General features: G+C 38.7%; 1 protein-coding gene across 20 annotated transcripts in view; it reads left to right on the top strand.

Annotated features, from left to right (window-relative positions):
* plekha5 (pleckstrin homology domain containing, family A member 5) overlaps window positions 1-25,495 on the top strand; it is a 106,442-nt gene that overhangs the window by 43,827 nt on the left and 37,120 nt on the right. For 19 of the 20 annotated variants that reach the window (XM_053241788.1, XM_034313212.2, XM_053241787.1 and 16 more), the window contains one exon: window positions 18,835-18,918. In XM_053241788.1, the coding sequence (XP_053097763.1) occupies window positions 18,835-18,918 (84 nt within the window). Of the gene's footprint in view, window positions 1-1,672; window positions 5,566-18,834; window positions 18,919-25,495 lie in introns of those variants that run through there. The other variant, XM_053241791.1, reaches the window with a different exon arrangement.

The following is a 25,495-nucleotide window of genomic DNA, read 5'->3' as shown; positions in this document are numbered from 1 at the left end:
GAAGATGGAAGATCTTTTTAATGTCAGACACTCTGTTGGAGGTGGGTTTGATGTGTGTGATAGCTGCTGGAGTCCAGCAGGGGGAACTGGTTCCTTATTCATCTTCAATTCAGCACTACTTTATTCAGCTTCTGTAGTAAACCGCTGAGTAAAATAGCAGCATTAATACAGCAGTATGTTATATACTTTTTTTTCTCCAAACATTTAATTTCAACCAGATGTGGAGTATGCAGTGCATACTATCTCTGTGTTTAAAAATAATAATAATTAAAAATAGACATTATTGAGTCCAGGGAGAATAAAATACAGAAATACATTCCAGCTCCTGATATGCTGAGGCTGTAATAGTAACTAAGTAAATCACTTAGATTTAGTCTCGCATCTCTCTTTACACAGTGTTCACTTTACAGTCTACGCAGAGATAAAAAGCATAAAAAGAGAATGAAATTTTTAAGTTTCACATGTCCTACAACAAAGCAGTTCCTTAAAATAAGAATAATTAGAGGTAAATATAAAAAGATACCATGTGTAACCAATTAGTAAATAAATAGTAGTTGCGTAACTGTTTTAGAGGCATGGAATCAAAACTGGACTAATTGATAATTAATATTTTGTGCTTTAATATTTCATTGAAGAAAGTGTTGACTTATCGTACACAGTGTGTACTGGGCTGTAATCGTGTGGTGAGAAAGCCGAGCATGACTATGGGAAGCAGTTTGGGTTGTACTGTCGGCTTGATCCTGATGTGTTTATTCCTATAAAAGCTGAATAACAGGCACAAGATCATATCAGATTCGTAACTGCTAACAGAGACGAAGCAACCCCAGGCTCTGAATAAAACCTGATCCAGAAAGTCCTACACAGTGTTCCAACCTGTCTAAAGTGTCAAAAATATCCATTTTTCAAGACGTTGCCGAGTTTGTGGAAGTTAACTTTCTGAGTGGCTGTGCAGATTTGTAGTTGTTTAGTATGGAAGCATCCAGAATTCTTTTCTTCAGGTTTAGCTGTTGTTTTAGCTAAGCCGGGAGTATTCCTGTGTAATTTCGCTTTAAAGCCCTTTCTATCACACAGCCTGTTGTTCTGCGATCGAAAGAAAGTTAGGCAAAGATTCTTATGATGTCAGTCTGACGCTTCTTAGAAAACTGAGGACACGTTTGAAACATGTTTATGCCTCCACTGCTGTCCAATAGCTGTCATTTTTAGTGCTTTATGGGGAAAACAAGCCTGCTAGGAGTGAACCGTTAATATTCAGCTACGTTCATCTTTAAAGAGAAAAGAATTGGCTAGTTAGTCTGATGAGCCAGGTAAAATGAAGGGCTGAGTGACTTTTAGAGCATTGAAATAAAACCTTTCCATGGACACACTCATATGGCATGTCATAAAATAATGTGTAAATTGTGTATTTTTGCAGGATGTGTTTCAGCTGTCAGCTTTTTTCAGTGAAATGCTGACATTTTCAGTGCAGGGAAGGAACACCAGCCAATCAGCCTCACTGTGTTCTTGAGTGCTGGTCTTTCACTGAACATCACATAATCACCATTCTGACATCTTTAACAAGCTGTTTAAACCAACACTGAGATGTTTGAGGCTGTAATATCTCCAGTACTAACCAAATAACTCTCATCTCTTTTTCTGTTTCATGTCCTGCTTGATTTTGTGAACACCTGAACAGGTAAGCTTTTTTTCCTGTTCCATATTCTGTATGTAGGTTTCTGTAGTTATTGTCTGAAATTTGATTGTCACCATTTGATAAATTTGTATGTACCTCAACCAGGCCACAGACTTTATCTTTCAGGAAGACCGAAGGGTTTAGTAGTGCAGAAATGCTCGATATTGAAATCTGGGCATGATGCTTTGGTGCTTTTTTGTGTGCTGGTGGTTCAGGGGCTCTGGTGAAGACTGATGGCGTTGTGAATTCTGTTGTGTTCCAGGGTATTTCATCCCAAAAATATCCTGGTATAACCCTGTATTCACACTAGAAAGTCTCTGATGTTTCCTATCGTCACTTGTGGGCGTGGCCTGTCCAGCAATGCTGTTGTTGTTGTTGTTTTTCAAGTTCTGTTGAGAAACATTAGTAGCTATATATAGCTGCTAAAGTTAACTCATTAAACATAACTTAGATAACACATTAATCAATTTGACAAGCTGTTGTTTGATTTACATGTTGCATGCTTGGCTTCTTAGTAACGTTGTAATTCTTAGTAAAGCTAAATGTACTAGCTGCGTACACTCACCAGAAGCACCAACGATCCGGCGATCTCTGCTACTTCCCTCCAAGCTTTATTTTTCTTCCTAACGTCTCTATTCACATTTAATGAGATACACTGAGGTATGACGGGATACAGTCACATGTTTCAGGGGAAAATCTGTGCGTGATGATGATAAACCGTGGCACTGATGTGATTAGATCAGTGATAGAAGTTGAGGTGGGTGCTGGTCAGCAACGAGTGTAGCAACGGGCTCTGCAACATGTCAAGTAGTGGAATAAACCACGGCCTCTTTCAGCCTCGGGACTCGCCTCTCTCGGCTTCGGGACTCGACTCTCTCAGCCTCGGGACCCTGACACGCTTTATCTTGATGCCCTGTGGTACTCGTGTCACTGAAGAACAGCGAGGCACTAGGGGAGTGTGTTCCTTTGTCACAGTGTGCTGCCCTTTGCCAACAGCATGTGGGTGTGTGTGTGTGTGTGCGTTAGAGACAGATGGTAGCCATGGCAACTAGACAGAGGTAGTGCAGAAATGGCATTGATGGTTTGCGGTTCATAATATCTCTCTCTCTCTTTCTTTCTCTCGCTCTCTCTCTCTCTTTTCTGCAATCTCTGTCAGTCTTCCTTTCTCATTTATTCCTGTTTTCTTCCTAGAACTGTAGATACAGGGTTAATGTTAGATAAAAAGCAATAAAGAGGTTTCTGTCTCAGTTCATCCACTGAGATGAGCATATGACGAATGTCACTTTATTCAGAAATTCCGAAATTTATGGTATTTCAATCACGGTCAAGGTCACAAAGTACCAGTGTGCTAAATGTATGCCGAATGTGAAGTCAGCTAGCGTTATCCAGCTAGAAAGTACATTTATCCTCAAATCATACGAATCACATCTCATGAAATAAGACATTTCACATTTACAAATCTCATCTCAAAACACCACCACCCAAGTCATGAGCCCACCATGGGTCAGTGTTATAAAAGATTTAAAAACTCACATATCGAATGACACATTGCAAATACACATGCTTTTCAAATACGCAAGTTTTAACTGTTTAAGCATTTTTATGCACCTGTACCAGACTTATACAAGTCCAGAAGATTTTTCCTTTTGCTTTTCCTTGTTCTACATGGTAATGAATGGAAACAGGAAATGGATTGAGGCTTCCATAGTGATAAAAAATAGGATTTTTTTTTTCTCGTCCTCTAAAGGAAGGGGGCAGTGTTCACCCAGGAGAAGGTTACTAATCACTGGTTTAACAGTGTTCTTTCCAGTTAGCCTGAGAGTCTCTCATCTCATATTCACACCTGGATCTGCCTTTTCCGTCTCCTTCTGCACTGTTTCAATTATTATTATTATTGCTTATTTGTGTTTATTTCTTCTCTCATTTCTCTCACTTTTTTCTCTCATTTCATGGGTTGTTTTCTTCTGATTGTTCTTATTTTTCTCCTTTTATATTTCTCCTACTATTTTAATCTTTCTTGGTTTAAATGTTTGTATAGAATGCATTTTGCTCTTTAATTGCGAAGCCCCATTTGAGCCCCATTTTATGTATGAAAGGTAATATACATATACTGTGCACTTTATTAGGAACACCTGTACACCTACACATTCATGCAGTAATCTAATCAGCAGTGCAATGCATAACGTCATGCAGCTACAGGTCAAGAGCTTGAGTTAATGTTCACATCAACCATCAGTAAGGGGGGAAAAAAATGTGATCTCAGTGATTTTGACCGTGGCATGATTGTTGGTGCCAGACAGGCTGGTCTGAGTATTTCTATAACTGCTGATCTCTTGAGATTTTCACTCACAACAGTTTCCAAAAAAAAAAAAAAAACCACCCAGTGAGCAGCAGTTCTGCAGACAGAAACACTTTGTCGATGAACGAGATCAACGGAGAATGAACAGACAGGTTTAAGCTGACAGAAAGGCTACAGCAACTCACATAACAACTCTGTACAATTGTGGTGAGCTGAAAAGCATCTCCGAATGCTCAACACTTCGAACCTTGAGGCGGATGTGCTACAACAGCAGAAGACCACGTCAGGTTCCACTCCTGACAGCCAAGAACAGAAAGCTGATACCAGTCAATCATGGCTAGAATGCCACTGTCTACCTGAGTATTGTTGCTGAACATGGGCATCCCTTCATGGCCACCATTTACCATCTTCTAATGGCTTATCATTCCATCATGATGATGCACCGTGTCACAAAGCAAAAGTCGTCTCAAACTCATTTCATGAACATGATGAAAATTCTGCTCCATCACGTCAACATGGAGCAGAATTTCAAAGGAATGTTTCCGACATCTTGTGGAATCCATGCCATGAAGAACTGAGGCTGAGAGCAAAGGGACTGAGAGCCCTACCCAGGATTTCTATAGTGTTCCTAACAAAGTAATCGGTGAGTGTATAAACTAATGTTATTATTATTATTATTATTATTATCAATGTGAAATGTTTGTGACACCATGTTGTAGCTTGTTTGGCCCAAAGGATATCAGATTGTAGAACAAACGGCAAATATTGGAATTGGATTTGGAAAAGAAATTTATCTTGGAACTGGAAATGTTTACATATGAACATTGACTGATGTTTCTTTTGTTAAGATTGATTTTATTATATTTATACTATTTACATAATTTGTTAAAAAAAAAAAAAACAACTGCCAGCGAAACAGTCATGTTGTATTTAAAATAATAGCTGTGGAAAAAAAGCTCAACGATACCTTTATTCAATATCTTTAAAAATAAACCAACCCACACAAAAACTAAAGAGAAACAACTGCAACATTTCTGTAAAAATTAACGTTACAAAATTTTAACATGAGACAAGCTGCTTCCAGTCAGAGTTTTAGTTATTTCTTATTTAAAAAAAAAAACAAAAAAAAACAATCAGGTGATTAAAGCGATATTGTGATTCTCATTCTGTCCATCTCTCTTCTCCTCTCTGTTTCTTGTACTTAAACCAGTGACCTAGTTAGTTTCACAAAGGCTGTGCTTAGGTCCGTTACCACAGGATGGTTACAAAAAAAAAAAAAAAAGCACAGCAGGAGACACACACACACACACACAGTAATTGACACACCAGCATAATCTATCACAAACTCATAGCCATTTTGAATTGATAGAATAGGATTTGGCTTTCAGTGGGTTTTGTAATAAGGTTTGATGAGTGTGAGCAGAAACCTGTGCGGTGGTGAATGAGGTATTACCCATAACCTCAGTCATGTGGCTGTGTATAAACCTGTGTGTAGTGTTCTGGGCATGCTCAGTGTGAGCCTCACACCACAGAGACGCATGCGAGATGCAGCTTGGAGAAGCTCTGGAAGCAGCAGCATTTCTATCACTTCTTCGATCTGTGAGTCTCACTCTCTCACTCTCTCTCTCTCTCTCTCTCTCTCTCTTTATGCTGCCATTGTGTTTGAAGATAAAGTCTGCCAGATGCTTGTGGTGTTTACGCTGAATGAATAGACGTGACGGAGCAGACGGAGAGCAGGCTAATTTAGATGCGCACGTTCACGTGCACACGCAGATAGAAGGAAACAGAATGCTCCTTTTTTCCTCTCGTTGCTTCTGGTTTGACGGAGCTCACGTAATTAAGATTGGATGTACGAATGGATTTTTTTTTCAGTCTAGCTTATTTTTAATGCTATTTATTTGTACATTTATGATGATGATGATTTACGATGCTCTACTTTTCTCTTCAAATACTGGGATAAAAATGAGCTCTCTATTCTTTAGCAAAATATTACACATGATACACATACCATTTGAATAATTTCTGCTAAGTATATGCTTAAAAAAGTAGATTTTTCTTTATTCATACTCCTCAGGTAAATGCAGACACTTATATAGACTTGTACTGTAGACAAAAACATGTGCTTTGGCGGGAACATATCTTGTGAAGCTTGTGCCATTGATTGACATCAAACTCCTTTACAGGAACACTCTTTTATATAAACACACTTACATGCAGGTAGATGCCCTCCCACACACTTTTGCACAATGCTGATGCGTGATAAGCCCCTACAGGAAGCTATATGCAGGACAACACACACACACACACACACACACACACACTATAAGACCAGGAGGCTGTTATATAACCATCTTCTTCATTTCAGCCCTAGCTGAACAATCCCTTAGCGCTTAGTGATTATAAGAAGAGGAAAGCGTTAATTATATTTTCATTCAGTCCAGCAACATCAGTCACTTCAGTAGGACCGCAGCATTCACCATGTTCTAATATACACACTCAGGATCACCTGTACACCTGGGTGGAAATGTGTGTTGGTGAGAGAGGTCAGAGGAGAATGGCCAGACTGGTTTGAGCAGACAGGTAACTCGTATAATCACTCTTTACAACCATGCTGAGCAGAAAAGCATCTCACCACAAGTTGAGCCTTGAGGCAGAATAGCAGATCACATCAGGTTCCACTCCTGTCAGCTAAGGACAGGAAACCGAGGCTAACGTGGGCACAGACTCAACAAAATTGAGCAAAATTTGAAAAACATCACAGGTGAAATTTCCAGTTTCAGAACATTAACTGAAGCTCTTGAACTGTACCTGCATGAAGCCACAGACCGATGTTTGTGTACAGGCCAAGAAGCTGATCCTCTGTGATTGTAGGAGACGCAGACGCTTTGACTATTCTTTCAAAACATACTCTCTGAATTCAGGCCAGAATCTAAACTGCACTGCCTTTCATACCTGACTAACCACGTCTTAAATTTGCATGAGTAGATGAAGGCCTGAATGTTCACATGCTTACTATCCACCGTTCTCCCTTGGAAATTGCTGAGTAGAAATTATATTCACTTAAGAAAAATACCCAGTTATTGATGTGTGAAAAAAGAATCAATGCTAAGGCTACTGTTCAGCAAGTGGTCAATGTGGTAAGTTGCATACTTATTCTTCCAATGCAGACTCAGTGTACAGGAATTGAAAACAAAGTCATCATATCTTCATGACTATGACTAGCCGCAGTTAAAATGCTAAGCCACTGCAGAAAGCACTGTGCATCAAGTTGGAGGACTCAGTTTAGTTGCTAGCTCTGACTATTTTTGCCTATTAATTAAAAGTGTTTGGTATGCATGTTATTTTAGTGCTACATGGCAGTTAGCTGACTAGCATGATTGGTGTATTTTGATGCAAGCTAATGGCTACTGCAGGGATGCTAGACTTGGGCAATTATTAATTTTTCTCAGATTTGAGAAATCTTATTCTAAATCAAATTTTTTATTTTAACAAATGATTTGCAATCAGTAGATGAATTTATATTTTAAGAAATAAATACTGACACACCTAAAGCCATGGAGTGACACTGCTGCGTGTCATTAGGTTTAAAAGCCTCGGACAGCAAGTTTCTGTAGTGCAGCTCATATAGAGTAAGCTCAGGAACCCTGTCGAGGAACCTTTTCTAGGTGTTTGTGAAGATTCGTAGTGTTCCTGTTGTTTGTGACGACTTGCATGTCATTTCATTCAGACTGAGCAGTCGACACTGTTCATAAAAACAAACTGAAGCAGTTTTTTTTTTCCGGATTGAAGCAGGTTGTTTTTGTGCACAACAATCTCCATTTTCTTCCTTCATAGTTTTTTTTTTTTTTTTTTTTAGCATGTAAGACTACTCCCGCTAAGTGTCTAAACGCTGCGCTCCTAAATGCTACGTGCAGATAGATTAACCGTGGTTTAGCAGAGAGCAGCTTGCTTAACCACGTTCAATTACGGTCACAACGAACGAGGTCATGATGAGGTCGTAGAGCATATATGAAAAGGTATTTTGTCAAGAAAATTAATAGCAAATGCAAAATTTAAAAAAAATAAATAAATTGAGAGTAATATCATGTGCATTTCTATCATTTAAAAAGGGTAAATTCACGAGTTAAATGGAACGCTTACACAATTATTACTATCGTTATTATTATATAATCGGAGTAACTGTCACTGGACATCGTGGTAGTGTAATATTGTGTAAGAATGATTACATTTATTTGTCGCGCAAGCCTAAGGTACGCTAGCTAATGATTTAACTATTCTCTGTGGATTTAAAAAAGCCATTATTACTAAGTTTACGTGCCACAAATTGTCAGGAACTGATGCATGTTCTACCAGTCATTGTGGAAGTTTGACTTTTTTTTTCGACATATATTTAAATGCATATATTTATCTATGTATTAAAACTATGTTGCTCAAGATATGACCCTAAGTAAATTCCAGAGCCTTTGCCTCCCACAAACACAATCTCAAATAAGGACTACAGGGTTAGAGTTATTTAATTATTACTTCTAATTATTTATAGTAAGAATATGTGTATAATCTACTTTCATAATTTAACATGAGCAACACACACTCCATTACAAAAATGATTTACATTTTAATTTATTCATTTGACAGTTGGCAAATAGGAAAGCAATTAGATTTTCTTTTTATTGCTAAAACTATTTATGTCTGTGAAAATAAACTGGGAATTTATATATTTCTCTAAAGCTACTTTGTGACAATGTCCATAATTAAAAGTGCTATACAAAACCAATTGAATTGTCTTGAACATTAATTTTGCGTTCCACGTTACAGGCTGAACTTACTTTAATTTACACGAGGACGTTAACAGCGAGCTGCACAAACCTACTGCAGATCCACACACAGCAGCCCCTAAAGCCTGTGCTGCTATTCAGAGTTGCATAAGTGTGTGTCACTTCTGAGATCGCTCCGAGCTCTAGCCATACTGCTTGTGGACCCTATGGAAACAAATATGTTCTTAAAGACTGCAAGTGCGTCATTTGGGTCAGGGCATGAGCTTTATCTGATGTTTGTAGACAGACAGACAGAATTAGACCACTGATGAAATCTCTCCTCGTTGTGGTCTAGTCTTCGGATTTAACGTTTCAGCAGGGTTTACAGCAGACCTGGATAGAGAACGAACTGAAAGTGTGCCAGTGGCTGTCACTTTATGATGAATGAATGCTAAGCCACCTGCAGCTCGTAGGCTGCGCCTCATATCCATCTCAAAACTGTGATTTGATCCTGAGGGAACTGCTTAGAAACACAGAGACCAACACATCTTATGGTTTTTAATTTAGATCAGAAGCCTGGTGTTTTTCCTCGGCTTAGAAGCTGTCCAACCTCAAATTGTCCCCAAGCTTTAGCATTTTTCAAGGTTTAGTTGATGTGATGAATCTCTAGCTGCGCACACACACCCTGAGCAGTATCATGAGCGGAAATGTGGTTGAAACAGACCTGGACCTCACTACGCCTCTCACTGCACCTTACACCTTGATATTTACTTTACCTAATTCAGTCAAATCAGGTAGCTGCAGTAATCTGTTCCGGCATAGTGACATGTTTAGCGATTGTTTTCACTGCTTTATATTCATAGGTTTTATAACGTCCTTAGGTTGGTGTGAATTTGTTTGATACAGGGAACTAAAAGAGAAAAAACCCCAGCTTCGCTGTGAATAGAAACACTTTCAATCTTCTATCTTTCGTTTCTTTGTTCCGTTTTGTACTGCAGTTGAAGATTTTAGTCTATTAGTGTCGTACGTTCTAAAAAGCCCCAGTGGGCCGCGGAATGAGATGGAGAACAGCGGGAGTCACTCCCCCGGCTCATTACTGATCAACTCCTTGGGATTCTTAACAGTTATAAAAGCTATGAGTCTCATTCCAGGTTCGGAGGCTTGTCCAAGGGTGAATGAGTACAATATATTCTCTGATTTTTGTAGTAGGCCCTGATCAGCTCTCATGTAAGCGCATCCATAAATAGGTGTTTGTTAAGATAGCCAGGGTGTGATACTCCATTGGTTTGGAGTATTTTTACTTGAGTATTATTGAAATTGAGTACTTGTATTGCAAGACAAAAATGTACTTTTTACTCTTTAGTCTATTTACTTGGACCTTGGTTACAAATCATGAAGGTCTCCTCTTCTCTCATCCAGGACATGCAGTATATCAAGGGAATGTGCTCAGTTTAGCTTTCAGTCATTTCTGTTCAGCATCCTTCACCTTGCTGTCAAGACAGTAATCAGATCCATGCTGGCATATTTGCCAGTGTAGATCAGGGAATCTGTGATTTTTTCCATTTTACTGTAACTGAAACTGATTTAATTGGATGACAGATCAAAATCTGTGTGCTGTGTCTGTCTGAAATGTGGTTATCTGATCAGGAGTTATATGACACTTTCTTGACATGTTATATACCTGCAACAGTAGTGTTGTGTGTAATGGTTAAAAAAAGAGAAATAAAGAAAAAAAAAGACACAATACATGAGCAATACAGAGTTGTAGGGACTAATGAATTAATAATTATGATCTCTAAAGTTCACAAACTATCCAGCATAATAATATTGCTAATTTAATACGTGATAAATTGTTATGTGGACCATTAGACAGATAATTCCTTTAACATTCTGTCTTTATTGAATTAGATCATTTTGCTTAATTTACAGTGAAATAAAGTCATTTAAGTGGCCTGTATTTTTGTATCAGTGTTGACTTGGTTTCTAGCTCTCGGCTGTGATGCCAAGAAAATAAATGACAAATGTGTATTGATGTGGTCCAACTAAAAGAGTCTGTTTGGAGAAAGGAATAGGATGCAGAGTCAGACTGAGACTTGATAGAGAAAAAAAAAAGGCCATTATCTCAATTAATAGCTTGGTTTGGAAATGTGTTATATTGCTTTTATCAGTGTTATACTGAAATGGGTTCCGTCTTCAAGAATAAAAGTATGCATTTTCTTTGGTCAGAGAGACTAATCTAATAAACTAATAAATAAATATGCATAAATAGATACATAGAAGCTAAGGTTTAAGAGAAATTAATGCTCCGGTTTTGCTCAGGTGTTGTGTCAGAGGACAGAATTTGCCATCTTTGGATTAAGTGCAGATAACAACATCTGTATCATTTACTGTTAGCTTTGAAACCACATCTGCACAGTTAGGAATAGTGGTTCTCCATTTAAGGCTTTTAAAGGCATAATTTGTTGAAGAGACCCATTAATAATTTAGACATGTGTACTGATTAAAATCTAATCAAGCCCTGTCAGATGAAGTCATCTTATGTTGTTTTCCTTTTCTTGCTTAAAGGAAAGGCCTCCATCATTCATCACCCAGTTGCAGAGCTCATAGTGTTTTTGTAGATGCATATTTGGCCTTTGAGTTAGTGGCCTAAGCTGAACAGAATATCAGGCTTTGTCATTGTTATATCTGTAGCTAGACCTTGTTGGAATCAGCTGTCTTTATGAAAACTCATAAAGAAATGACTGTATCGGTCATTCAAACCCCTATTTAATAACCTATTTGGAAAAATGTCTTGGTAAGTGTTCTGAACAGACCACAATATCCCAAGTTTCTTCTCATATTTGGCCACTTTTAGTTTTTGCCTATATGGAGGGTTGAAATGGATAAGAAAACCTCTACCGAGTAGAGCTCGGATGATTGCCTGCGAAGCATCTTTGATGTTTTTTTTTCCCTGTTCGTATTTCAGGGATTCCACACTGAGGTTAGTATATGCTACATGATTGGCCTGTGGTGCTGGGGAAATGTCTATCTGTCTCAGTACTATAGTTGGGGAGTGACAGGAATATGAACTGACTACTACAGATACATTCCTGCACCACCATCCCAGACTGAGGTGTCTGTGGTTTGGGTTTCTGACAAGCTTCAGTGATAGTCAACTCTAATGAGTGGTAGCTCTACAGCAGCATTTGGATACACACAGCAGATGGATTTGGATGGATTTTCCTCAAACAGTGAAGGCCACATCAAATCAAATGGCTGCTCGCAGTAGTAGCATAATGTAGCACTTTGTACTTTTAAATGAGTTATACTGTATATACAGGTATTTACTTTAGATTAGTCAACATACAGACATACTCATTTGTTAAATCTGTAACACTGACTATACTGTTCACTGTTTTGAGGTGGTAAATATATATCACTTATCACAGTTAGCTTGTTGCTAACAAAACATGAACATGGAGGCGTCCATGAACATGGAAGCGTCCCACCCCCACCCCCTAGAAAATGGAAAAGGAAAAACCCACAAAGCACCAAAACATCAAGGCAGCCTTTCAGCTACCATCTTAAAGTCTTATATAAGATAAGAAATCTAACATCTAATCGAATCTTACTCGCCTACATGGTTAGATATTAAGAAGTGTCTCCTTTCCATCCTGAAGCTACCTGAAGCATGTGTTCTCTCTGTGTATTATAACTCAGCGTTTGTACCTGCAGTTATATAAGTGCGTTTCATAATCAGAATGTCTGACCATGCTGATGACATGACGGCTCTGGAGCAGACTTCATATAACCGCTCAGTTTATAGAAATATTCACCCTTTAAGTCCCTCAAGCGTCAGAATATCTGCAGAAGCAAAGAGGTGGTGACTGACTTCTGGACTGTGGCCACTCGCTTCTCCTACTGACCATCAGGAAGTATAAAGAGTGGGCAGCTTTAATTTCTTTGAAAAAAAAAACAACAACAACCCCGTCCTTTGAGCTAACCACAGACTCGTCTTTCTGCGTCATCACGGAGCTGGGAGTTCATGTGTAATATGACAGCTCTAAAACTAGGCTGAGAAAACAACCGAGGAGAACTGAGTGCTCTGCCTAGAAAAATATTGGCACTGGACTGGAAATACCCAAAAGGCATGAGAAAGATATTAAAATTAATAGCACATTCGTTTGATAGCATACTGCATGACTGACCAGCTTCATCTGATTTTAAAGTTGAACAAAACGGAAGGTTTGGATGTTAAATTCCATGTGTACACAACCACCAAAAAAGATTGTAACACCAGAAATTCAGTTCCATGCATCATGCTGAGTACAGTATCAGGACTGCATGAAAAACATGGCAGGCTTGGAGAGTGTGAATCATGCCGTATGCTCTCTGAGAGGTATGAGTGAGCTGCTCTGTGTGGGTGTATAAGAGAAGAAGAAGGATGTATGTCCCACTCAAACTGAAACTGGACATCCAAGAGCTGTGGCATGGGAGTCACCTATACAAGTAGGCCAAGTGCACCTACGCAGCTAACATAAAGGAAAAACATCTCTAACGTTAAATAAAACGAGTTCAGTTGCCTGGAGATAATGCTATTAGAAATTGACCAGAATGTGTTACATACTTATACCAGAGTGCAGATGAATTCTTAAATATGATTGGTTAGAAGGTGTACGTTATTTTTGTAAAAAGTGCACAGCTTGGACAGTAGTCGATTATAGTGATTTTATAAAAATAGTTTGGGACGCCACGTCCGAGCGTTTTCAAGCGCAACAGAAGAAAATTAGTTTAGTATCATGGTTTATATTAATGCTCTTGTTCTCATATGTTATTGTTTCCATAGTAACAGCTTATAAACAGCGGTTGCTCCACATGATCTAAGACTAATAATAAATAGATTTTAAAAAATGTATTGTTTAACAAAGAAAATCATGTAATTGTTGTTTTTTTTTTTTGGGAGACATTTATGTAACATTTATGGATTGAGTTTTGAGTCTTAGTGCATTGTAACAGTCTACTATCATAAGTATCATAAGTAAGAGAAATCACAAGTATCATGATACTAAACAAATTTTGTCAGTTGCACTTGAAAATGCTTAGACGCTTATGGTGTCCTAAACTGTTTTTATGAACCAGACTTCACTTGGTTTGCTAGTCCACCTCACTCTCTCCCTGACAAACACACGAACAAACCAATAATAACCGAGAGTAGGGGGTTCTTTATCTTATGCTTTCTCCTCGTTTTGTTGTGCAAACAATAACAACTTCATTTGATAAAGGCACGAAAATGGTCAAACCCGAGGATTTTAAGTGACTTTTAAAAATAATCGATGCTTGTTATGATTTACTGAGTTGCAAATATCCTTCTAACACTGTCGTTCGTCAGCTGTATACAGAATGCTGAGAGAAGTGCACTACAACTGTGGTGAGCAGAAAAACATCTCAGCATGCACAAAACATTGAACCTTGAGGTGGATGAGCTACAACAGCAGAAGACCACATCAGGTTCCTCTCCTGTCAGCTCAGATTCCTGTTCTTGGCTGACAGAAGTGGAGTGGAGCCTGATGTGGTCTTCTGCTGTTGTAGCTCATCAGTGTTCAATGTGTTGTGCGTTCTGAGATGCTTTTCTTTTCAACACAGTTGTAAAGAGTGATTATTTGAGTTACTATTGACTTCCTGTCAGCTCAGACCAGTCTGTCATTCTCCTCTGATCTCTCATCAACAAGGTGTTTCAGCCTGCAGATCCTCCGCTCACAGGATGTTCTTTGTTTTTCGCACCATTCTGTGTAAACTCTAGAGACTGTTGTGTGTAAAAATCCCACAAGATCATCAGTTTCTGAAAAACTCAAACCAGCACATCTGGCAACATCCAGGCCACGGTTAAAGTCACAGAGATCACACTTTATCTTCATTCTGATGTTTGATGTGAACGTTAACTGAAGCTCTTGACCTGCATCTGCATGATTTTATGCATCGTGCTGCTGCCACATGATTGGCAATAGGGAATCATCAATAGGGAAATTAGTTTGATTGCTCTGTTCAGAAACTTTGCTGAACAGTCTTGAAAACCAACATGAAAGTAATAATTATGATAAGATTGTGAATCATAATCCATAATCCAGCAAATAAATTTTTTGGCTCAGGGATGCTAAGAAACCCATTTAGCTTTAGTTGCGTCTCTGTCTGCAGTTTCATTAATGCCCTGTTTTCATCGCAGGACTCAAATGGTTGACAACAGGACCACTTCGTTACATTCCAGACAGAAAATTCTGGTTGATTCTGCTCAGTTTGTTGTGCCATCTTGTGGACAAGTTAAGGACTGCAGCAAACCATCAGCCCTTATTGTTGAATCGGTGTTGAACAGATAGATCCTGTAGTGCTTTGAAATAAAGCAGGTGTTTACAAGTGGACAGCTGAGAGAATACAGACCACCGTGTGAGGAGGCTGATTTCCATACTTTTACATCCATGTTTCTTAATTTGCAGTTTGAAATTTGAAATTTCGATATTCTTTCCTTTTACTACTGTAACATTGCAAGTCAACACAGTAAAGGAAAACTATGTTTAGTCACTCACGTAAAGAAAAATACTAAGAACCATGTTTATTTCCACATGTGAAATGTCCCTTTTGTGTGTTTATCCATGCTTGTAAACACATTTGTGCATGTAGGAGTCCATTGGATAACTCTTGTCACACTCACAGGCAAGCTTCGGTTAACAAGAGGTTTGGCACAGCTCTGAGTTTTGAAGCGAAAGACAGGAGTGTGTGCTTCAGTGCTGCGCCATCATACACACTCCATAAACTCATCAGAAGCTCTCGGGCCGCTCTCTCTCTCTCTCTCTCTCTCTCTCTCTCTCTGTTGTACCTTTTAGAGGAGGTTGATGTTCTTAGATGTGTGTATGGGGGGACATCACAAACCTCCACAGTGTGTAGCGCAGGTTGTGTAATTGTGACATTACACAATAGCGGAGTAAATATTCTGTTGGTGGTGGAGAGCGAGGCAAAATTACCAGAAGGGAATTGAGCCATGGCCACAGAGGGAGGCAATGCTGATGCTATCCTGCTCTCTTACCTGTCTGTCTGCTATAACGTAAGTGAGAACAGGGACTAACTTGTCTCGCTGATGTTCCACAGTGTAACCCAGGAGCACTGGGTGTGAATCAGGAATACACCCTGGATGGGACACCAGTCCATTGCAGTGCATCTTTCATATAGTCCTTCACAGTTAGGGGCAGTCTAGAGTCACAAATTCACACACCTGCATACTTTATGGAGGTGGGGGAAAAAAACGGAGAACCCAGATGAAACCAACGTGTAAAGTGCAAGATCAAACCCTCACACAGGAATTCAAATATTCACTCATTTTATTTTCGAGGGCTCAAGCTATGGGGAAAAAAAAGGCAAAAATGCATGATTTTAAGATGATATAGTGAAGGCAGTGTGCAGGCTTACAGTACAATAACAGCGTAGTTCAGCTCAACACGTTCACTCTCAAGCTCATGATTAACTGACGAGTTGATGGAGCCAGACTTTTGCAAATTCAAGCTTTACAAAAGCTATTGCAGTGCTTCGTCTCCAACCATAGGTAGCAACACTGCAGGTAAAGTGGGAGGATTTCAGTGTTCTGCATGCTGACCTCTTTATTAATCTGCTTAAGACATGAACATTCTGTGACATTTGAATAAAACTGCCTTGAAAGGAATTATAAAATGATTGTACATTACAGGTGCAGATCCCTGCTTTATCTTTATTTCTGCTCTTTATCTTTATTTCTGTTAAAAAGCACGATCTGTGTGGTCCTTAACCAACACTCTACAGCTAAACTAATCTTGGCAAGTGAAAATATATTGAAAATAGTCAAATGTAATTTCAAGCTTGCAGTAGTCTTGTTCTATTGGCAGGTAATTTTGCTAATTTTTAACATTTATTTCTGCCAATAGAATACGAAAACTTAAAGCTGGGTAGATTTAGGTTTAAAAATCGTATTTTTGGCTTATTGTAATCTACTTAAGGGTTTAATTGAAATATAAGATAAATTTGACTATATTCTAGATATTTTCACTTGCTAAGATGACATTTTTTGCATTATAGCAGTATTGCAGTGTTATAGTAAGGACTGAGTCATTTTCCGAATGGCTGAGCTTTACAGTTTAACACCAGCCATAAAGTAATATTAATGCTGCCCCACTCATATTTTCTCTCTCATTGTTTATAATCAACTTTCTGTATTGTTTTTAACAGAGATTATTATTTATTATTATTATCATTATTATTATTATTGTTAAAGATAGAGATTATTTTAGTACTTTAATCAGAGCGCCAGTTTGTTAATGCTTTAAAGGTCTAATTTATCAGCTGATTTAGAGCTGAAGGAAGTTTAGTGTTCAGGTCACACACACACACAGAGCTGGTGTAAATGACAGCAGCACCACAGGGAGGTGACCTCTCAAAGGTCAGGTGAAAGCTAAATACAAAACACTGTTTGCATTTTAAAGAATAGGGAGCGTTACACTTTGCTGCATTGTAACCATTAGTACAATAAGAAATAAAGTTAATTGTATCCAAATCGTTTAACTGATTTTAGTTGCGTTTTCAGATTTAGTCTTAGTGGACCTGTAAGAGCAGCTATAGTTAAGAAAATTCTCATCATTTGCATTATTCGTTTTGTGACTAATTCCAGTATATGCCTTCCACTGTTGCTGTGTGGCTCTGATGGCAGTTTATATTTGCACACCTTACTTGCACTATTTTCTTTGCAGTAGTTTTTTTTATAGGATCGAGCACAAAACGGTGCCTTCACAGTTCACTTCACAGAGTCAGCCAAACACCAGAAACCATGGTAACTATAAATGTTGCAGTTTCATATCAGTGTTTGAGGCAGGATGCGTTGTGACAGTGAGACTCCAGCCTGGAGCGCTATGTCAGGTCACCTTGAATGTCAGTGGCATCTGGTCCAATAAGACCTCGCTACTCTCACAGCTGCCTTTCCTCGTGCTCCGCTGAGCTTTCTATAGACATGACGCACTGATCTGTGAACTTTTCCACAACTGTATGCTATAGAGTCAAACACTACTTTGACTTTATAGGGTCTTTTTGGATTTTAGCTTCTATAATGTATAGTATCCAAGTGAAGTTATCCACTGGATAATGAATCTTTAGGCTATCCGTGTGGTCCATCCAATGCCATCTTTAGGGTATCCATGTGGTTAATCCACAGCAATTATTAAAGTATCTGTGTTATACCATGAACGGCCATCTTTAGGGTATCCGTGTGGTTTATCCACAGCTATCTTTAGGCTGTGTGATACACATAACAAAGTTATTCTGACTTGTAGTCTTTACACTGTGATGAAACTTGTCTAATCATGTCTTCATGTCTTCCTGGAGTGGTCTCTTCCAGGAAGACTCCTCCCCATCGACAGGATAGGAGGAATCACTGAACAGTTTGATGAGTATGAAAGTAATGTAAATCATATTCTGTGGCCTTGACACTCACCAGATCTCAACCCAGATGAACACCTATGAGAGATTTTGGAGTGACATGATAGACAGCGCTCTCGACCACCGTCACCATTAAACACCAGCTAAGGGAATATATGTTGGAAGAACAGTATTCATCCCTGTGGTACAGTTCCAGAGACTTGGTGCATTTAAGCTGTTCTGGCAACACCTTGCTAACACACTTTTTCGTTTTTTTTTTTTTTTTTTTTCTTTAATTTATCACCAGTCTCTCAGGCAGAAAACTCACCAAAACTTGACCTGGCCAGAATTCAGCCAGAATCTCAAAATTAAGCTGATTTTACACAGGTTGTGGTATGCACTGTGCTCAACCATCAGGTCGGCTCAGTTGAATGGTGATTCACTGGTGATATGCAGAGCAGAGAAAGGAAATTTTATTTGCTCTTTATTATTTTTTTGAGGAAGATCTGTCTGTAGAGAATCCTCCAAAAACTGATTACGACTCAATGGATAGAGTGCATTCCCTGGATAGGCTCAGGATCAACCCTAACCAGGATCAAGTGCCTACTGGAGGTGTATGAATGAAGAACAAAACATATAAAACACATAGCAACACTTTTATGTTTGCCTCCCTCTCTCTCTCTCTCTCTCTGTCTCTGTCCCTCCCACAGTCACAATGAGCGGAAAGTGACCTGCAAACATCCGGTCTCTGGTGCACCATCACAAGACAACTGCATCTTTGTCGTCAACGAACAGTAAGTGTTTTCTCTCTCCATCTCTCTTTCCTCTCTTACCTTCTCCCTCTCTATTTCTTTCTGTTGTGTTGAAGTCTGACTAGAATTCTCTCATTTATCTTTAGCCAAGTGTGTATGTGTGTGCATTTAGGCTGTATTCCAAATTGACTGAAGTGCATGTAGTAAAGTGTGTGTAATACCAGAATTTGCACAAAATCAAGATGCGTCTGATTTAGACACAGAGAAGGGGTTTATGGGTAAGCTGACATGCACATCTCCAGAATCTCAACTATGCGTCATGCGAATCCACTCTGCTGTGCATCAAGCAAATGATTGTTGGATCAGGGTATATTTAGTAGCACTGGGTTTGGGACAAGACCGACACCAGCACCTACACTCACACTGTTGAAGGAAAGATCTCAGGCAGTGGTCACTTTCAAGGATATCAGTGGTTATACCTGCATACTGTTCAAGCAGGGTGTGTAGTTTCACAGGAGACAATGAGAATGATAATCAAAGTTTTAGTTCCTGAAGCAGTGGGACTGTGGTGCGCTCGTTCTCAACTCCCCAACGCGTTATGTCATATGGACTCTATGACAATAAGCTTCAGCCTCATGCTGAGACGGAATGCTGTAACACACTTGGAGCTGTACCGAGTGGCCGGAGTTATAACCATCAGGCAGTTTCTTCACCAAATCCTCAACTTACGTCATTTTAACAGGTGAACGTTATACATACCAATTTGTCCTAGAATTATAAGTGTACTCTCACTACATCACAACTTTTTTTCTAGTAATATTATAACTTTATTCTCGAAATCTTGTATTTTTATTTTGTGGTTCTTTCTTGTAAATAAACCCAATTTCTTGTACAGTCGTTTCAAAGTTGTAATGCTAACAATAATCCGGTGCCGAAGCAACAGAAGAAAGAAAGAAGAAATCAATATTAATGTATAACTTCACCAAATCCTCATCGTCCCTCATTTTAACACAACGTTGCTCTGATATGTACCATTCTCTCATAGTATTATGACTTTATTCTCAGAATATTACAATTTCTTTTCATAATATCAGATATTGACTTTTTTTTTTCCTCAGTGTGTAATGAATTTATTCTCAAAATCATGTGTTTTTATTTTTTAAACAGTGGCCCATAAAACGCCGTCATACAGAACTGTACACTTAGATTTTGGAAAGGGCTTGAAATGTGGTTATATCCCACATAAGAGCCTTTTTTTATTAAATCATCTACCACTCATATTTATTGAATTATTACAACAAAACTTAAAGGTGTTAAAGGTAACTTAATCTTAAAATTAGTATTCTACAGTAATTAGAGGTAATGTTACAGCATTAGTGTGGTGTGGTGTGGGTATAGCTGATTAAACACTTTAGTCTGTAGATAAATTAGGGTGTTCACTGGGTTATTCTTTACTGTATCTTGACATTGTCTTTACATTCTGTCTTAAATTTTATATAGGTCAATAGAGGTGATAGCTCTCAGCATCTGTTTCTGTAAAACTATCACATGCTGATCATAAGAGAAGCACCTGGAGGGCACAGTAGCTGAAAAACATTCACAGATGACTCTTAAGAGTATAAAGCTGTTATTATTTTCAGTGTGTGTCTCTGTGTGTGTGTGTGTGTGTGTGTGTGTTGTCTGGTGATGGCTGTATGCTCATGTGGGATACAGAAGAGCAACATTAATATTCATTACTTTGGCACCGGGTCTGTAACAGCTTTCCTTAAAAACCAAAGATATGGTACTAAAGTTGTCTATTCAGCAAAACAGCAAAACTTAATGAACCATGATGGTTTTTTTCCCCGAATAATCGTAATGTATGAGTATTATATTAAGTTTTGACAGGTTTGACACATTATTCCCAATACAATAAACTGCAATAAGTGCAGTGTTGGTCACTGAATTTAATACAGTTCAACAATTCCCAGTGTTTCTAAGGTTTAAATACACGTTTCTTGTTTTCCTCTAGTCCAAACTGAGCTCCACTTATGAACGCAGTAGAGACTCGTGTGCAAACGTGCAAGTGAGATTAACACTCATTATTCTCACTTTGCTGTTAGAGGATGTGAAAAAGAAACATGACAGTGTAATTCAGTCGTGTCACATTTTACAGGAGAGAGAGTGACACGGTTTTACTAAAGAGATGAGCTAAGCGAGAGATGCAGAATCAATAGCATCTGAGCTTTTAGCTTCTATATTTAATATTTAGAGTATTTAATAGGAGAAAATGGATCTTATACAGATTTTTAAAACTGATACACATGAAAAAATAGTGTGTGTGTGTGTGTGTGTGTGTGTGTGTTTAAGGGTAACACCTGTACGCCTGCTTGTTTATGCAGTTATCTAATCAGCCAATCACGTGGCAGCAGCACATGCAGATACAGATCATGAGCTTCAGTTAATGTCACATCAAACATCAGCATGAAGGAAAAGTGTGATCTCTGTGACTTTGATCGTTGCATGGTTGTTGGTGCAGATGGGCTGGTTTGAGTATTTCAGAAACTGCTGATCTCCTGGGTTTTTTCACACACTACAGTCTCTAGAGTTTACAGAGGAACATCCATGCCACGATCACACTTTTTCCTTTTTCTGATGTTTGATATGAACATTAACTGAAGCTCTTGACCTGTATCTGCATGAGTTTAGGCATTGTGCTGCTGCCACATGATTGGCTGATTAGATAACTAAATGAGCAGGTGTACAGGTGTTTCTATTACACTGGCCAGTGAGTGTGTATATACACTGTGTGTGTGTGTGTGTGTATGTGTGTATGTGTATGTATGTATAATCACAGTGGATTCAGAAAGTATTCAGACCCCTTTACTTGTTATAATTGCCATTCTAACTCATTATAATTGCCATTCTTACCCATTAGTCTAAAGTTAATCGCTCATAATGACAAAGTGAAAACATGTTTTTAGAGATTTTTGAAAATTAATTAAAAATCAAAAACTGAAATGTCTTATTTGCAAAAGTATGCAGACCCATTGCTGTGGCACTCCAAACTGTAGTCAGATGCATCCTATTTGTTTTAATTATCCTTGAGACGTGTCTAGAACTCATTTGGAGTCTACCTGTTGCACTGTGAATTGATTGGACAGAGTTTGGAACGGCACACTTCAGAGTCACTAAGGGCCCACAACTTACACTGCATTGTCAGGACAAAAACCAAGTCCTAGGAGCTGTCTGTGGAGCTTCGTGATCAAATTGTAGCAAGGCATTGATCAGGACAGGGATATAAACCAATTTCTAAGACTTTGAGTGTTCCCAGGACCACAGTGGCCTCAATAGTTTTGAAATGGAAGACGTTGGCACAACACTGACCCTTCCTAAAGTTTGCCATCTAGCCAAATTAGGCCTCTGGGAAAGACAGGCCTTTGTCAGGGAGGTAAGAAAGAACCCAACAGTCACTCTAAAAGAGATGGGAGAACCTGTTAGATGGACAACCTTCTCTGCAGCACTCGGGCCTTCAGCAGTAAATCGGGCCTTCATGGCAGAGTGGCAAGACGTAGCACTTCTTGCCTTTAAGTTGCCTTGAGTTACACTTTATATACAAGTATTTACTTTTGAGCAATCAACATACAGACATATACACTTGCTAAATCTATAATACTGACTATACAGTTCAGTACAGTTAGCTGGCTAGCTTGTTGCTAACAAAACATGAGCATGGAGGTGTCTGTGTGTTTTCCACACTTTGTAGCATTGTGCATGTCTGCTACTCTCAGGCAGCAGTGGCCTAGTATTTTAGCCTCCGTGTAGTAACTTGACAAATTGCCCACTTATTACATTTGGCTTCTTTCTCCTATTCAGTTGTTTTATAATTTTGTCGGACACTTGTGATGTATGAGTCTGGAACAGTGGCACACTAATAGCTTTCTTTGGTGTTGAATAGCTGGAACCAGTCTGGACCTTTCTGAGCACCACAGTGCTGGAAATGTATTACAGACTCCTAACACAAAGAGGCGCAGCGTTTATGCAGTCCTGCAGCATCTACATGTGTTAATCAGCACGATGATGCTGCTGGGTGCCTGTCCAGGAGGAGCTGAGTAATGTCATTAGAACTTTCTAACACAGAGGAGATGTTCAGTAGATTTGCAGCTGTCTGAGCAAGCACACCGAATTAAAGATACACATCTGAGCAAACGATCAGTCATCTTACTGTAGCTATGGAGGGAGTAATTGCTTCAGGCTTGTACATTTGATCCAATGAGCAATAATTTTGCAGTATGCCAATCTTTAATTCATGACTTTTATTTCAACTTCCTGCAACTTCTCTCTATTTTTCTCTACTCTACAGGTTGAAGGTCAAGTTTTTCCTGCATGTCTGACGTTTCAATTATGTTTTATTTAACAATATGAATATTTAGTTTTCTGTTTGAATTGTGGGAAACTTGTCCATCCTGTTGTGAACAGCTAATCCTCTGCAAACTGAAGCTGAGAGAAAGAGTACCTGTTTCTTCTCATTAACATCCCTTTCATGTTCTTTTATAATGCAGTCTCAAATGTGTTCAAACTTCATACCATCTAAGACAAATATCCAATGTTTATGACCAGATTATTACTTTCAAGAAACTTGATTTTAATACAGTGGATGTTGTTAAATGCAAAGTGTTTGCTGTGAAAAGAGCAGATGTACCTACTTCAGTCATCAAACTAATATCCACTAAGCATGAGGTATAATTATACTTGTTATACATCATATAATATTTCACATGGTTACCCTCCAGATTGATAGCAGGGTATTATATTTCCAAGGAGACGTGAAGATCTTTGAAGAGCTCGACAGAAAGACAGAGATCTGAAAGAAAAATGTTTCAGACATGAAATATTGTGTTGTGGCCTTCACTGTTTTTTACTGTTTGTGTATTTTTATATTTGTTACCTGATTTGTGCAACAACAATCGCTTTTGTCGCTTTTGTGTTGAAAGTTGCAGCATGTGCGCAGCCTCATATTTATACCTTGAGGAAACAGGGTACGGTTAAAAGCAAAGACAAAAGTGTTCCTGAGAACCGAGAGCGAATGAAAATTAATTTTCAAAAATGACAAAATTAGAATTTGCGTTCATTTAAAGTATTTTAGATGTAATTTAAAATTAGAACAAAAATAAGTAGTTTCTCCTATTTTCTGGAGGCATTATGATTTTCTGCACTAAAATAATTGCAGAAAAAGAAAAATTGGTAGGGGATGATATTCTCCCGTTTGTGGAGGAAAGGGGAAAAACACTCAATATCCACCCATTCCCCTTCTTGTGTCTAAGCCTTTCATCAATGGTGCTTTCAAAAGTTGCACAAAATATGTGAAAAGACAAAACATAGCTAAAAGAGAAATGATTTGGGGAATACAGCTGATAAGAAGTGATTACCAAACACATGGTATGAATTTCACCCCAAGCTATTACAAGTACATTCACTCAGATTTGGTGGGAACGCTTTAAAAACAGGGTTAGAGCACTCTGAGCCTGCTGAACCATCATGGCAACCTTCTCCATAATGACACTGCTCATTTCCCAAAAGATCAGAAAGTGCTTTGTTCAACATTCTGTTGTTTTTTGTTTTTTCCACATTGCTCTCAGATGACATGAACTCTCTGGTCTCTCTCTATGGTCTCATTTGCTCTATTCCTGAAGAAATATGGTTGTACATCTAAAGTGCCTTAATTAGTTGTCTCTATGGGAAAAGCCACTTTAAAATATGGTGGGAAGTCAGAGATTCTCTGGAGCTGTTCTGCTGCTCTTAGTCCAGGGACTCTTCAAATTTATTGCTTTTGTTAATCGCTGAACTTAACCACCAGACACACACTGTCAACAGGAAGTTGAGATTGCACAAAACAAATTGTTGTATTTCTTTGGAAATACACTTTATGGCCAAAAGTATGTGGACACCTGACCATCACACCCACATGTGCTTCTTCCCCAAACTGTTGCTAAAAGTCTGAAGCACGCAGTTGTATAGAACGTCTCTGTGTGCTGTAGCACTACAGTTTCCCTTCACTGGAGCTAAGAGGCCCAAACCTGTTCCAGCATGACAATGCCCCTGTGCACAAAGCGAGCTCCATGAAGACATGGTGTGTGAAGGTTGGAATGGTGGGAAGTCGGCTCAGGATTACATCATTTTTGACTGTCATGTGTTTTAACAACAAGCTATAGCTATCTAACTGTGATAAGCGATGTATATTTTCCTCCTCAGAACAGTGAACTGTACAGTCAGTGTTATAGATTTGACAATGTATGTTGATATAAGTCATTTAAAGGTAAGAAGTGCTGCTGTGTTTAAAGGTAATGCTGAAAGCAGCCATGTTGATTTGACATCGTGAATGACGTCAAACCAACATGGCCGTTAGCATGAACATGACTGACATTGTTCCGACTTCCTATTTCTGAGGTAAGTCAACTGCAGCATATCTTGTGGAAGAATGATGCTCCAGCCTTCCAGTAGATCTCCAGATCCGAATCCTTCAGATCTGTCTATAATTAAAAAATTCTTAAAGTCCTATACAGGAATCATGCGTATTGCTATTTTTCCTTCTCTTGTGCACTATAGAACGAGTTGTTGAATGTTTTTAGGATTTATATGG

This window comes from Pangasianodon hypophthalmus, chromosome 18 (genome assembly GCF_027358585.1).
Source record: "Pangasianodon hypophthalmus isolate fPanHyp1 chromosome 18, fPanHyp1.pri, whole genome shotgun sequence".
In the NCBI taxonomy this organism is placed as follows: domain Eukaryota; kingdom Metazoa; phylum Chordata; class Actinopteri; order Siluriformes; family Pangasiidae; genus Pangasianodon; species Pangasianodon hypophthalmus.
This window is presented reverse-complemented; position numbering and strand designations above follow the sequence as displayed.